The sequence below is a fragment of the Mobula hypostoma genome, chromosome X1, assembly GCF_963921235.1.
Source record: "Mobula hypostoma chromosome X1, sMobHyp1.1, whole genome shotgun sequence".
NCBI classification, from domain to species: domain Eukaryota; kingdom Metazoa; phylum Chordata; class Chondrichthyes; order Myliobatiformes; family Myliobatidae; genus Mobula; species Mobula hypostoma.
The window spans coordinates 12,756,363-12,770,538 of NC_086128.1; the positions used below are offsets into that span (position 1 = coordinate 12,756,363).

The window sequence follows — 14,176 nt, forward strand, 5'->3', positions numbered from 1 at the left end:
TACAATCTGTGCATACGTTTGCATGTTGTAACAAACCTATTGCAGGGAGTAGTACCAAAGTGATCACGAACCTAAAAATGCACATTGCTACTTTTAATAATTAAAAAGTGAAAACTCCAAAAGCTCAATCAGACAGCATCTGCAGAAAGAAATAGATAACATTGCAGGTTGATCTAGGACAGAGAAAAGGAGTTTGCTACTTAATTTTTTTTAATCAAGCAGAATAGTACCAAAACAGGTTATAAAGAATTAATGATGATCCTTGAATTACTTGTGTGATTGAAACAATCATAACATTTCTTGTCAGGGTGTCTCTGATTACAGGATTTAAATCAAAATATTTTAATATAAAGAACAGAATGAGATAATGGCAGTGTGAAAATGGGTGAGCAGTTTCCACAAATTAAGCTCTGCTCAGCTGGAGTAGAGAAATCCTGCCGAACAGTAATTTGCAAAGATGCTTTATGAAACATGATCAAAGGATAAAGTTGAGATATTGTAGTCAACAGTGCAATTATATTACACCTTGATTATCTAAATTAGAGTTCTGATGGGACCACAAACAAGAATTTCACAAACTTACAAACCTCTTACGAATGTTATTAAATGGCATTCAAAAATAACATGCATATACACTTTAGTTTTAAAAGATTAATTTAAAAGATCATTGTTCTGCATGCATTTTAGATTTTCCATGATGTAGCCTACAAAGCCAAAGATCGCAGTGATCTTCTTGCTGGGATTGATGAATTTCTTGATCAAGTGACTGTTCTGCCCCCTGGTGAATGGGATCCCTCCATCCGAATTGAACCTCCAAAAAATGTTCCATCTCAGGTATGACTTTTCCATTGCAATCAAAAAGATCCTTGAAGAGGGTACTTGTGCATTACTTTGTTTTTGTTGCCAGAATGTAACACTGGCAAATTTAACTGTTAATCACAATAATATAATAATAGATGGGATATAGAGAAGTGCTGAGCTATTGAAAGGGACCAGAAGACATTTACCCTTAAAAAAAATTTTTTAAATCTTGAAGTACTAATTGGGAATAATTGTGTCATCACTTTGTGTGACATTTCCACATGGATATCTATAGACCTGAAGAATCTTCAGAAACCATGAGGATGTCTCATTCATATCTCCATTTGTACATTAGGAGAAACGGAAGCAGCCAGGAATCCCAAATGGTAATGCTTGCCATATTGAGCCTGAACCGCAAGTGGGCCACACAGGTCCTGAACTGCAGCGCACTGGAAGGTTTGTTGTAACTACTTGTATGGCATTTTTAACTCAACTTAAATTTTGGCACACTCATTCTCAACATATACCCACTCTGTTTATCTCATTTTCCCTCTTTTGTGAATGGTAAACTTCAGCTAAATTAACATAGCTACAGTGTGTGCTTTTGCTGTGACCTTAGCTGAAACCAATGCAGCTGTTTAACATTGTAACTGAGAGACATATGGCAAGTTTTAGAACTAGGTTGCTTTTTGCCTCATGTGGCACATTAAGATTACTCAGCGAGAGACCAGAAGTTCAAAACATTTTTCTTCTCTAAAAGCAAACTGTGTTCACAGAAAATGACTTTGTGATTCCATCAAAATAAAGCATCCCTTTGCATATTCAATTTTAAAGAACTCATTATTTGCCTTATTGACAAAACATCAGCAATTGTCTATTGAATTGTAACTAGTGCCTGCATTTTTCCCCCTGATGCTTTGTAATTGTCTACCTCAATCAAGTTGCAAATCCCTATCGATACAAGCTGCCATGGCACTTCATATCATTATTATATCGTATAAATTCATAAGGGATCCAGATCAATTACTGCTGGGACAGTTCTGATGTTCAGCAGTGAAAGTACTGATTTGTGACAAATATGATTACGTGATATATGTGTACAGTATCTGAAATACATCTTATGGAAATGTTTGATGATGAAATTCAATAAAAAATAAATTACAAAAAAATAAATATTTTATTGGGGTAACAATAATAAAATGAGAAATCTAAACATACCAGCTGACAATCTAGTTTAAACAAAATGAGTAGAATTGTTGGTATGAAGTAGCATTGGTGATTAAGGCTGAATCCACTTCAGTAATGAGATGGGATGTAACAAAGACAATCTGGCAGTGGTCACTGAGTACAAATAAGAAATAGGAAAGTGTGGAAGAAAAATAAATTTTGAATTAAAAAAATGTTGTTGTTAAGTTTGACTTTGCCCAAGATGTAGGTCATGAGGGTGACAGGATAAGACGCTGGCTCTGTCTTGCTTGTGCTAGATAACATTATGTCATGCCAATGATGTGGTATTACTGACCTTTGTCCAAGAAACAAAGTGACCAGCAGCTTGTCTGTTACATACAAATAAATAAGTATTGCTAAACTTTGTTCAAGTCTGTCTGGCTAATAGGGGAAGTGAATGTGGATATGCAGTTCTAATTTTGTGTACCACGTGGAAGCATTTGTAGACTTGCTGATACCTAACAGGTGCTTCTTAAAATTGTTGACCAAGTAGGATTAGCTGTTGGCTATTCCCCAAAATTTACTGTATAAATTTAAGATGCAACCTGGCATTGGCAGAGTCTTGAAATGGCTTTCCATGATCATGTATTAAAAGATTAACTGTATACCGAGGTCTGTGTCTTTATTTCTGTTTGATAACCAAATAAAGTCTCTTACGGTAAATTGGCGATGAATTCTTTTACAATAAAATATGAACAGGGTAGATTTCTTTAACAAAAAGAGATTAAGCCTTTAATGAGAATTGTGTACATGCCCACTGATTGTGGCTGGGAAGTAGTAGAACATATAAATTGAGAGATTAAACAAGCATATAGTAAAAGCAGAGTGGTTTCAATGGGGGAATTTGAACTTGGATAAAGATTGAAAGCGGACAAACCTATAGATGAAAGACAGCTGGTATATTTTTTTTAAAAAGGTGAGAGGGAGGGATGAAATGGCCTGGTAAGTGATTGGTAGAGCTAGGTGAGGTGGAATTGATGGGCAGGTGGAGCCAAGTGGAGGACGGTGAATGTTGAATTTTGTGACAAATGTTGGTGGGTAATAGGTGGATTCAGGTAAGGAAAAATGAGCAGATGGAGCCAGGTAGGTTGAGAGGAAGAGAAAGATGGGTGATACAAAACCAGATAAAGGAGGGATGATGAATGGATGAGAAGGTGATAGGAGGGGTGCATTAAGGGAGAAGAAACCCAGGTAAGTAGGTACATGGATAATGGGCAAATGGAACCAGTTGGAGGAAGAGTCCCATTGGGTTGCAAGCTTCACAAATGGAATACAAGATGTTGTTCCTGAAGTACCCTATGGTATTTTCCCATTTTGGGGAGCCCATGCTCCCAGTATTCCTTTCCCATTTCTACCTACCTAATTAAGTGCTCTACCTTTGTTCACCTTTTTCATTCCCCGTTAGCTAGATTCACTACTCTCCCATACTTGACTCCATCTGCCCAGGTTTCTTTTCCCATGGCCTACCCTTGTCATCCCCTTCCCCCATCTGGTTCCACATCAACTTCTGTTTTTACCTTCTCCCTCCCCTCCTCTCTTTCTATCTGACTCCATATGCCTAATTGTTATTTCTTCCCTTGTTTCTACTTGCAGTATCTATCAACTACCAGCCTCTTTCTAAATTTCTCTCCCTTCCCTTCCTTTTTGCTATTTGGATTCATCACCTCACCTGATTTCACCTATCATCCAGTAACCCCCATCTCACCCCTCCCTCTCACTTCTACGTACTGGCTATCTGGCTTTCTGTCCTGATTCAGGAGCGCGACCTAAAATGGCGACCATTCATTTCCCTCTAAAGATACTTGCTGAGCGGAGTTTCTCTAATGTTTTGTTATACCCCAGGTTTTAACTTCTATGGTCTCTATTTGATAGAAAGATGTTTGCTGAAAAAAGATCAATAGGTCCTGAACTTGTAACAGTAAATAGATCATAATAAAGTGATTGCACTAAAAGTAGTGAACTATATATGAATTAGGGTGACCAGGGAACATCATATAGGATGCTTTTGTTTTCTTTTTAAAAAAGTAATCTGTGCTGCCCAAAAGGTCTCTAGATAAATTGTTTCACTTTACAGGCACCTTGGTCTGTGGACCCAATGGTGCTATAATTATGGGGATAAAGGGTGCCTTGAGCAGCTGGGTCATTGGTCATTGCTTGCCATTAGAGATCTTTTCACAGTGTTGGCCAATTTCATGTTGGCATGCAGATGATGCAACAAGTGCCTGTAGAAACCATTTGACATCTGTGAAACATGCAAGTCTTGTTTTAAAGCACTTAGAACGTAGAAACATAGAAAACCTACAGCACAATACAGGCCCTTCAGCCCACAATGCTGTGCCAAACATGTACTTAATTTAGAAATTACCTCGGGTTACCCATAGCCCTCTATTTTTCTAAACTCTGTGTACCAATCCAAGAGTCTCTTTAAAAGACCCTATTGTATCTGCCTCCACCACCATCACCGGCAGCCCATTCCACGCACTCACCACTCTGCATTTTTTTTTAAAAAAACAACAAACAAACTTGCCCCTGACATCTCCTCCGTACATACTTCCAAGCACCTTAAAACTGTCCTCTTGTGTTAGCCATTTCAGCCCTGGGGGGAAAAGGCCTCTGACTATCCACACAATTAATGCCTCTCATCATCTTGTACACCTCTATCAGGTCACCTCTCATCCTCCGTCGCTCCAAGGAGAAAAGGCCAAGTTCACTCAACCTATTCTCATCAGGCATGCTTGCCAATCCAGGCAACATCCTTGTAAACCTCCTCTGCACCCTTTCTATGGTTTCCACATCTTTCCTGTAGAGAGGTGACCAGAACTGAGCACAGTACTCCCAAGTGGGGTCTGACCAGGGTCCTATACATCTGTAACATTACCTCTCGGCTCCTAAATTCAAGTCCACGATTGATGAAGGCCAATACACTGTATGCCTTCTTAACCACGCAGTCAACCTGCGCAGCAGCTTTGAGTGTCCTATGGACTCAGACCCCAAGATCCCTCTGATCCTCCACACTGCCAAGAGTTTTACCATTAACACTATATTCTGCCATCATATTTGACCTACCAAAACGAACCTCCTCACACTTATCTGGGTTAAACTCCATCTGCCACTTCTCAGCCCAGTTTTGCATCCTATCGATGTCCAGCTGTAACCTCTGACAGCCCTTCTCACTATCCATAACACCCCCAACTTTTGTGCCATTAGCAAATTTACTAACCCATCATTCCACTTCCTCATCCAGGTCATTTATAAAAATCACGAAGAGTAGGGGTCCCAGAACAGATCCCTGAGGCACACCATTGGTGACCGACCTCCATGCAGAATATGACCCGTCTACAACCATTTCTTTGCCTTCTGTGTGCAAGCCAGTTCTGGATCCACAAAGCAAGGTCTCCTTGGATCCCATGCCTCCTTACTTTCTCAATAATCCCTGCATGGGGTATCTTATCAAATGCCTTGCTGAAATCCATATGTACTACTTGCTTAAAAGGAAGCAAACTACTCTGATATGAAAACAAAGATATCCCAATTTAACTTTTGTTTGTTGTGATTCTAGGTTTAGCACTTGTGCTATATACAGTGCCTATCTAGACAACCAAAATGGCCTTGAATTCAGTTTCTAGCTGTATTCCTTTTTGTTGTTTTAAATGTCTTGCTGGTACTTTATGATCTTGGCTGTAACTGCTAATTTCTATCCAGCTCTACAGTACTTGCAGTTTCAGTCACAGCATTATACTGTTGATCCTCTAATTCTATACAAAACAGTTTGTAATCTTGAAATAATGTGCAATTATTTATGGATGGTCTGGGTCTAGTGCAATATACTTGTGATTTGTTTAAATCAAAGAAAAGATGTGCATGGAAATCTTCAAGCTGACTTTACATATTTGATTGCCACCTGCTCATTGGAGTGTTTGATCTATTTCACATTTTAATTGCAGCAATCTTGAGTGCTGCCTTTCAATTATGAACACTTTAAAATTAAACATAAGAGCTGGTTTTCTTCATCACCTGTACCATATTCAATCTCACACCTGTGCCTTATCCCTAAAGCTTGATTTTTTTTTCCAGTTTTAAATTTTGGCTTGGTGTTTTCCATTTTATTAGTATTAAGCAAAATTGGGTATTTATGGTGTGTGTGTGTATATATATATAATTTTTTTTTAGAAACGTTTACTCTGGAAGCACTCACTTTTTATGCTTTGACAACGGCAGCTAATTGAATAAGTCTGCATTTTTAAAGTATGTGAAGTTTTTATTCAAAAAACAATGTAAGATGTTAATTCTGTATGGTTGCTATATAGTACCATCACAGTTTTTTTTTGTTCGTAGAAGTGAAAGAACATTTTTCCAATGTCTCCAGGTGCTTGCTTTACATTATCTACTGGTTCAACCTGAATTTGAAGGCCTGCTTATTTTGCATTTAAATCCCCCTCATTCATTACCTTTGAGCTTGCACACATCTAAATTAATATTCTTATTTTGTTTAATTCTCAAGGCTACCACCTTACCTGTCTCTCAACCCTCTTAAAGCCTTGCAGCAAGCCACACCTGATTTCCTCTCCATCCCTCAACTATGATTCCATGATTGAGTAGGACACAGAGAGTATGGCATTAATGCAGGCAAATGAGATTAGTATAAGTGGGTATGGTTGTCAGCTTAGATGTGGTGGACTAAAGGGCCTGTTTCTATACTGTACAGTTTTAAGTCCTCTGATTTTTGCCTTGTAACCTATGATTTATAACTGTCTTCATGAGTAAAATGAAGTGTCTTCATCTTAGATCCTCCAATCAGGAATGTTCTTCCTGTCTCTCAGTAGATTTAAAACCTCCTTTAAGATTACATTTTCCTGATTAACTCTGTTTGCTATTCATTTAATACAGCTTACACTTATGAGGTATTTTTTGTGTTCCTTTACATTAAATGTGCTGTGTCTTCTGTAGTTGTTATTATTTATTTCTTGGCATTCAATGCAGTTTTCCAGAAGTAGTTTTAATGAAGAGATTGATGTTTAAATATTTTTGTTGGGGCTGTTATGACTCTGGTTTGCTCTGGATAGCCTGCAGTTTGTTTGTTTTTTTTTGGATTTCTACCAGTATTTCTATCTTTATTGTGAACCTTAGTATCTCTAAATTTCTGCATATGTCCAACTCCTCTAAACTTCCAGTTTCCTTTTGTAATTTGTAAACATGGGACCCAGCTTGCTTAATTTTGTTAAACTTGAATTGTTGATTATTATAAAACTAAAAAAAATGCTAAACACTTTTTGAAAGAAAAAAATGTATTTAAAAAAACGAAGTTTTATCGTACTTGTCTATTTTGTACTATTCCATCAATTAATTAATGTCATGCATAGTTACTGGGTAATCAGCATGTTGGAAATTTTTGTTTCATGTGATTCATTTCAATTCTTTCAGGCTATTTGGGGGTTTGATCCTTGACATTAAACGGAAGATGCCTTATTTCTGGAGTGACTTCAGAGATGCCCTTAGCTTACAGTGTGTGGCATCCTTCCTGTTCCTGTACTGTGCCTGCATGTCTCCTGTAATCACGTTTGGTGGCCTCTTGGGAGAAGCGACAGATGGATGCATAGTAAGAAAGTCAAGGATGCTGATGCATTTAAATTGCTGATTTGACCTAAGTATAGCATTTCTGTCATATAACACAAATGAGAATTAATCTTTAAAAATTCAGTAGTATTGAAATAGAAACCTTGCCTTTGGGAAATTTGAGATGTGTAAGTTATTGATGAACTTGTCAAAATAGCAGTGATTACTTTGCAAGAGTCACAAAACATGGCAACAGGCCCTTCTGTTCAACAAAATCCACACTGACTAAAGATTAAGATCTTTTAAAGATTAGCTTTATTTGTCATACTGTATGTACATCAAAACATCAAAGCATAGTGAAATGTGTTATTTGTGTCAATGACCAACAGTCGAAGATGTGCTAGAAGCACCAGCAAATATTGCCATGCTTTTGCTGCCAACATACCCACAACTTAATAACCCTAACTTGTATACCTTTGGAATACAGGAAGCACCAGGAGGAAACCCATACAGTCACAGGGAGGATGTACAAATTCCTTGCAGGGAGCAGAATTGAACCCTGATCTAACGGCTAGTGCTATGAAGTTTTGTGCTAACAGCTACACTACTATCTGCTCTCTACCAGTGTGGTAGTCTGTGCTGTGACTATCAACCCATCTGCACCCATCCTATACATAAGAAAGTCTTCAGTCTACTGCAACTGTGACCCATGTTAATGCAATTGTATGGGTGCAATTTGAAAATATAGATGTTGATTATATGAAATTTTCACTATTGTGAAGAAGTACATGTATTTAACTTCCTGTAACTATTAATTAATGATTATTGATTCTGCAGAGTGAGGTAAACTTGTCTTCATTGTCTTGGATTAGTGTACTGTCTGGAGATGAGAAAAGAAAATTTGGCAGGAAGGATTGCACGCTAGTAATGAAACATGTTAGATTGTCTTCCCATTCCTTTAAGTTGTTAGAAAAGTTGGTAGGCTAAAGGCTGATTTATACTTGTGCGTCAAATATACGCCGTAGGGTATGCAGCTATGCCGTACCTACACTGTACTCTCTGCGAACCCTACGCCGTAGCCTAACGCGCACCTCTCCCAAAATGTAACTACGCGTCGCGGCAACGCAGACCTCAACAAGTGTGATTGGTCTGCTTGGTAGCATCACATTTCCCCCTACGCTGCAATAGCTTCCCATTGGGCGACTGAAGGGCAGGGAAGGAACTCTGGCCGCAATGCTTTCCATAAAGCTTTACAGACCTCCAAAATTATGGAGGACCCTGTACTTGACGCCAGTTTGTAGCTAGCTGCTACAGCCTGTTGACTTCTATCTGAAGCTAAAACTCGAATAGTGATTGCCAGTCCCTGAGTATACTGTGCGTACACTGATGCGAAATAAATGGTTGGAGACGATGAACCAAATAATCAAATCTACCTGCCGACGTCCAAAAATATTTGAAATGGATTTTCTCGTCCATGTCTCTCAGTGGCCGGACAAGCACAGAAAATTCACCCTCCTTCAGTTTCAGTCGCCATTGTTTGAAGTTTGAGTTTCTTCGTGTTGAGTTTCAACACAAAGAAACTCAACACAGTGGCATAGAAACCCCACTGCCAACTAGTGTTTTGGCGGTGAATTGCAGAGCAACGCAGACACACCAATGCACAGGTATAAATGCTCTCAACAGCGTAGCCCACTTGCGTAGGCTATGGCGCAAGCTAATATGCACAAGTATAAATCAGCCTTAGGGGAGTACAACCCATCCAGCCAAAATAAAGATGAACACCTGTCACAGTGTAACTGGATCAGTGTTCTGTACTGTTGCTGTTCTACATTCTATGCTGCATTTGTGGATGCATACTAATATCTACTGTGTACTATTGACTCTAAGACATGTATTAGTTTAAACTGGTTGTTTATGAGGTGTTTATTTTAACATCCTTCATATCTTTCAGGATACCCTGATGGACTTTTTAGAATCAATTTACCTTGTACAAAAGGTAGACTGTAATTAGCCATAGCATGAGATGATCTTTTTAGTGATGATTGATCATCTCATGCTATGTCTGAGATCTGCTGTAGGCTGCAGTATTGGGAACAGCACCCTTGATCTTTGAAATAGTGAGATCCTGCCTTCACCTGAGAGCTGACAAGGATCTTATCTGAAAGTCTGCAGATCTAACTGTACAGCAGACTCTCATTATTGCATTGAAAAGTTAATTTACATTTATTGGGCTGGAGCCTCTTCAGTGAGACTTGTGCTGAAAGTCCTGACTCAGTAGTGAGGGTGCCACCTACTGAGCCAAGCCTGACAGTAAACAATTGATTAAGTCAGTGTTCTTTACCTCACCAGATAACATAATGGGTTTGTTTAGTAAGTGAACAAAAGATGTGGAAATTATCTTGTGCAGTGGCCAATTGCCTGCTAATATAGTACGTAAACTCAAACACGAGAAAATCTGCAGATGCTGGAATTTCAAGCAAAACACATGAAAGTTGCTGGTGAATGCAGCAGGCCAGGCAGCATCTCTAGGAAGAGGCACAGTCGACATTTCGGGCCGAGACCCTTCGTCAGGACCCACTTTTAAATCTCTTACTAGCTCTTCTTTCAGTTAGTCCTGACGAGGAATAGATATGTCTACTATAAGCCTACTGACTCTCACAGTATGTCTACTATAAGCCTGCTGACTCTCACAGCTATCTGGACTATTCCTCTTCTTACCCCGTCTCTTGCAAAAATGCTATCCTCTTCTTGCAATTCCTTCGTGTCCGCCGCATCTGTTCTCAGGATGAGGCTTTTTATTCCAGGACGAAGGAGATGTCCTCCTCCTTTAAAGAAAGGGGCTTCCCTTCCTCCACCATCAACTCTGCTCTCAAATGCATCTCCCCCATTTCACGCACATCTGCTCTCACTCCATCCTCCCGCCACCCCACTAGGAATAAGGTTCCCCTTGTCCTCACCTACCACCCCACCAGCCTCCAGGTCCAACATATTATTCTCCGTAACTTCCGCCACCTCCAACGGGATCCCACCACTAAGCACATCTTTCCCTCCTCCCCCCCCCTTTCTGCTTTCCACAGGGATCGCTCCCTACGTGACTCCCTTGTCCATTCGTCGCCCCCATCCCTCCCCATCGATCTCCCTCACGGCACCTATCCTTATAAGTGGAACAAGTGCTACACATGCTCTTACACTTCCTCCCTTACCACCATTCAGGGCCCCAGACAGTCCTTCCAGATGAGGCAACACTTCACCTGTGAGTCGACTGGGGTGATATACTGCGTCCGGTGCTCCCGACGTGGCCTTTTATATATTGGCGAGACCCGATGCAGGCTGGGAGACCATTTCGCTGAACACCTACGCTCTGTCTGCCAGAGAAAGCAGGATCTCCCAGTGGCCACACATTTTAATTCCACGTCCCATTCCCATTCTGATATGTCTATCCACAGCCTCCTCTACTGTAAAGATGAAGCCACACTCAGGTTGGAAGGAACAACACCTTATATTCCGTCTGGGTAGCCTCCAACCTGATGGCATGAACATTGACTTCTCTAACTTCCGCTAATGCCCCACCTCCCCCTCGTACCCCATCCGTGATTTATTTATATACACACATTCTTTTTCTCTCTCTCTCCTTTTTCTCCCTCTGTCCCCCTCACTATACCCCTTGCCCATCCTCTGGGCTTTTCCCCTCTCCCCCTTTTCTTTCTCCCTGGGCCTCCTGTCCCATGGTCCTCTCGTATCCCCTTTTGCCAATCACCTGTCCAGCTCTTGGCTCTATCCCTCCCCCTCCTGTCTTCTCCTATCATTTTGGATCTCCCCCTCCCCCTCCAACTTTCAAATCTCTTACTAACTCTTCCTTCAGTGAGTCCTGACGAAGGGTCTTGGCCTGGAACGTCGACTGTACCTCTTCCAATAGATGCTGCCTGGCCTGCTGCGTTCACCAGTAACTTTTATGTGGTATGTAAGCTGTTGAGTTGTACTCTAGTCATGGTCTGTATGAAACTGATCATGATGGCAAAAGCAGCAGCCATTTGGCACATATTGTTCAAAAGGGCTGCCTAACTGGGGTGGTAGAGTGGTGCGACAGTTAGTACAGATGCTCTAACTCCAGTGACTCCTGTTCAGTCCTGCAATAGAGCTGTCTGTGTAGAGGTTACATGTTTTCCTTGTGACCATGTGGGTTTCCTTTGGCTTCTTCCAACATCCCAAAGTATTTCTGGTTATTTTATTGGCTACTGTAAATTACTCTGAATGTAAATGACAGAAGAAGCAGAGGAGTAGGTGGGCATAAATGTCATAGAGAATAGATTGCAGGGAAATGGGACTCAAGGGATTGCTGTATAGAAAACTGGTTTGGCTGAAATGGGCTGAATAGCTGTCTCCTGTGCTGTAATAAGAAAGTAAACAATGCCACTCCTACTGTTCTTTTGCAGCTCTGTCTTTTTTTTCTTTCAAGTATGTATTTACTTCCCTTTTTGAAAGCTGTTATTAAGTCTATTTCCACTAGCATTGGAAAGTGAATTCTGGATTATCATAGCATGTGTGGGATGGGAGATGCAGCAGGTGTGGGTGGTAGGAGGAGAAGCAAAGTAGAAGATGGTGGAATCTGTCTTCCCTCCAGTTACTTAAAACTGTCCTTCGACTAATGATCTTCCTAGTGGCGGAAACCATTTCTCCTATTTACTTTTTTTAAGATACTAATGGATATGGGTCTCTCTCAAGTAGCTCTTCGCCTACTCCAAGGAGAATGTTACTGCCTTTTGTAGCTTTCCATGTAACCCAGGTCCTGCATTCCCGGCACTTCACTGGTAAATCTCCTTTGCAACCATTTTGACTTTGTTATTGAAGTTGGGTGTCCAGTATTAAACAAAATACTCTAGCTGAGGCCTGGCCAGTGATTTTCTGAAGGTTTAGTCTAACTTGTGCTCCTCACTAAATATTGCTATTTGTAAAAAAAAAAGAAAATAAATTATTCTAACATATTAATTGATAGCTGCATTTATTTCTGCAAATTAATCTTTGGATTTCTTTTTCAGAGTGCAATTGAGTCATTGTTTGGAGCTTCCATGACTGGAATTGCTTATTCCCTCTTTGCTGGGCAGCCTCTCACTATACTGGGCAGTACAGGTCCTGTGCTAGTGTTTGAAAAGATTTTATTCAAATTCTGCAAGTAAGTAACTGTTAGAGGGATTAATAAAACTTCAGACACTGCACATTTCCTGCTATTTCATTTCTATACCATAACCACAAAATGCCAGCAAGTCCACAACTGTGGAGTAGATGGGAAATCGAATGGTCTTGAAAGTTCCCTAAAATTCTGAAATCTGTGGAGCTTGAAAAGCTTTGTTTAACAAGTTTTCCCCATCAGTAGATTCTTTTCCCCAACAGGTAATACTGAATATTTTGAGTGCTTCATTTTGTTTTTCCTCTCCTGGTTAGGTCTTCTAATATTTTGTTTGCATTATTAAGTGTGATTAGGAGAAATTACTTTGAGGGACAGCATAATAGTGGGCATAAAGGTTTTTCTCATTTCACTTGTGTACAATTGGTTTTCTCACATTGTCAAATTCTGTCTCCCTCCCAACAGTTCCTTCAATGTCTTCATTGAGCTGGTATTTGAAAAACGAATTTAAGTTCAGCTAAGTCCTCGTACTGTTCAATCAATACAGATTTGATATGTCTCATACTCTCAAAATGCAGATCTAGAGGGTGCAAAGATTTATAATTTTAATTCCCCACCTTTCACTCCTCTGTTGCAGAGCTCACCTATCTTACTTTGAATGTAATTCTAAAGCATTACTGAGTTAGATAATTGAAATGTAAACCTAATTTCACTTATTAATTATATTTTTTTCTTTTTGTAGGGACTATGACTTGTCCTACCTTTCTTTGAGAGCGAATATTGGACTTTGGACATCATTCCTGTGTATACTGCTTGTTGCCACAGATGCAAGTTCTCTTGTCTGCTACATAACTCGTTTTACTGAGGAGGCATTTGCCTCTCTCATCTGTATAATTTTCATCTATGAAGCCCTGGAAAAGTTGATCCATTTGGGAGAAACTTACTCTTTCAATATGCATTCAGATCTGGACCAGCTTACTCAATACTTGTAAGCATTATACTTTTGCTTCCTTGTCAAATTGTGGACCCAATCAGTCTGACTGATGTCTCTATTTTCATTGCCTCACATGCAGCTTCCATTAAATATCTACGAGGGGTGATTGATAAGTTTGTGGCCTAAGGTAGAAGGAGTCAATTTTAGAAAACCTAGCACATTTATTTTTCAACGTAGTCCCCTCCTACATGTACACACTTAGTCCAGCGGTCGTGGAGCATACAGATCTTGGACCTCCAGAAAAAGTGTTCACAGCAGGGGTGATTGATAAGTTCGTGGCCTAAGGTAGAAGGAAGTGAGTTATACAGCTCTTGTTACATGCACGTGCAGTTCAACTCTTCGAGTGATTATGCAGAAAGTTTGAAGTTTCTCCTCATCTCCTTGCATGGAAACAAAGGCATTAGGAAATGCAGAGGTGTGATGCGTTTGACATAGTCAATAGGTTTGCTGGAGTTTACAAACAGTGATGATGTCGGTTG

General features: G+C 40.0%; 1 protein-coding gene across 7 annotated transcripts in view; it reads left to right on the forward strand.

Moving 5' to 3' along the window:
• LOC134340570 (electroneutral sodium bicarbonate exchanger 1-like) overlaps positions 1-14,176 on the forward strand; it is a 196,709-nt gene that overhangs the window by 140,932 nt on the left and 41,601 nt on the right. For all 7 annotated transcript variants that reach the window (XR_010016589.1, XM_063037967.1, XM_063037968.1 and 4 more), the window contains exons 10-14: positions 688-834; positions 1,157-1,257; positions 7,450-7,624; positions 12,618-12,751; positions 13,446-13,691. Coding sequence is in view for 6 of the 7 variants with exons in the window: in XM_063037967.1 (XP_062894037.1) it covers positions 688-834; positions 1,157-1,257; positions 7,450-7,624; positions 12,618-12,751; positions 13,446-13,691 (803 nt within the window). In the remaining variant the exon portion in view is untranslated. The remainder of the gene's footprint in view (positions 1-687; positions 835-1,156; positions 1,258-7,449; positions 7,625-12,617; positions 12,752-13,445; positions 13,692-14,176) is intronic.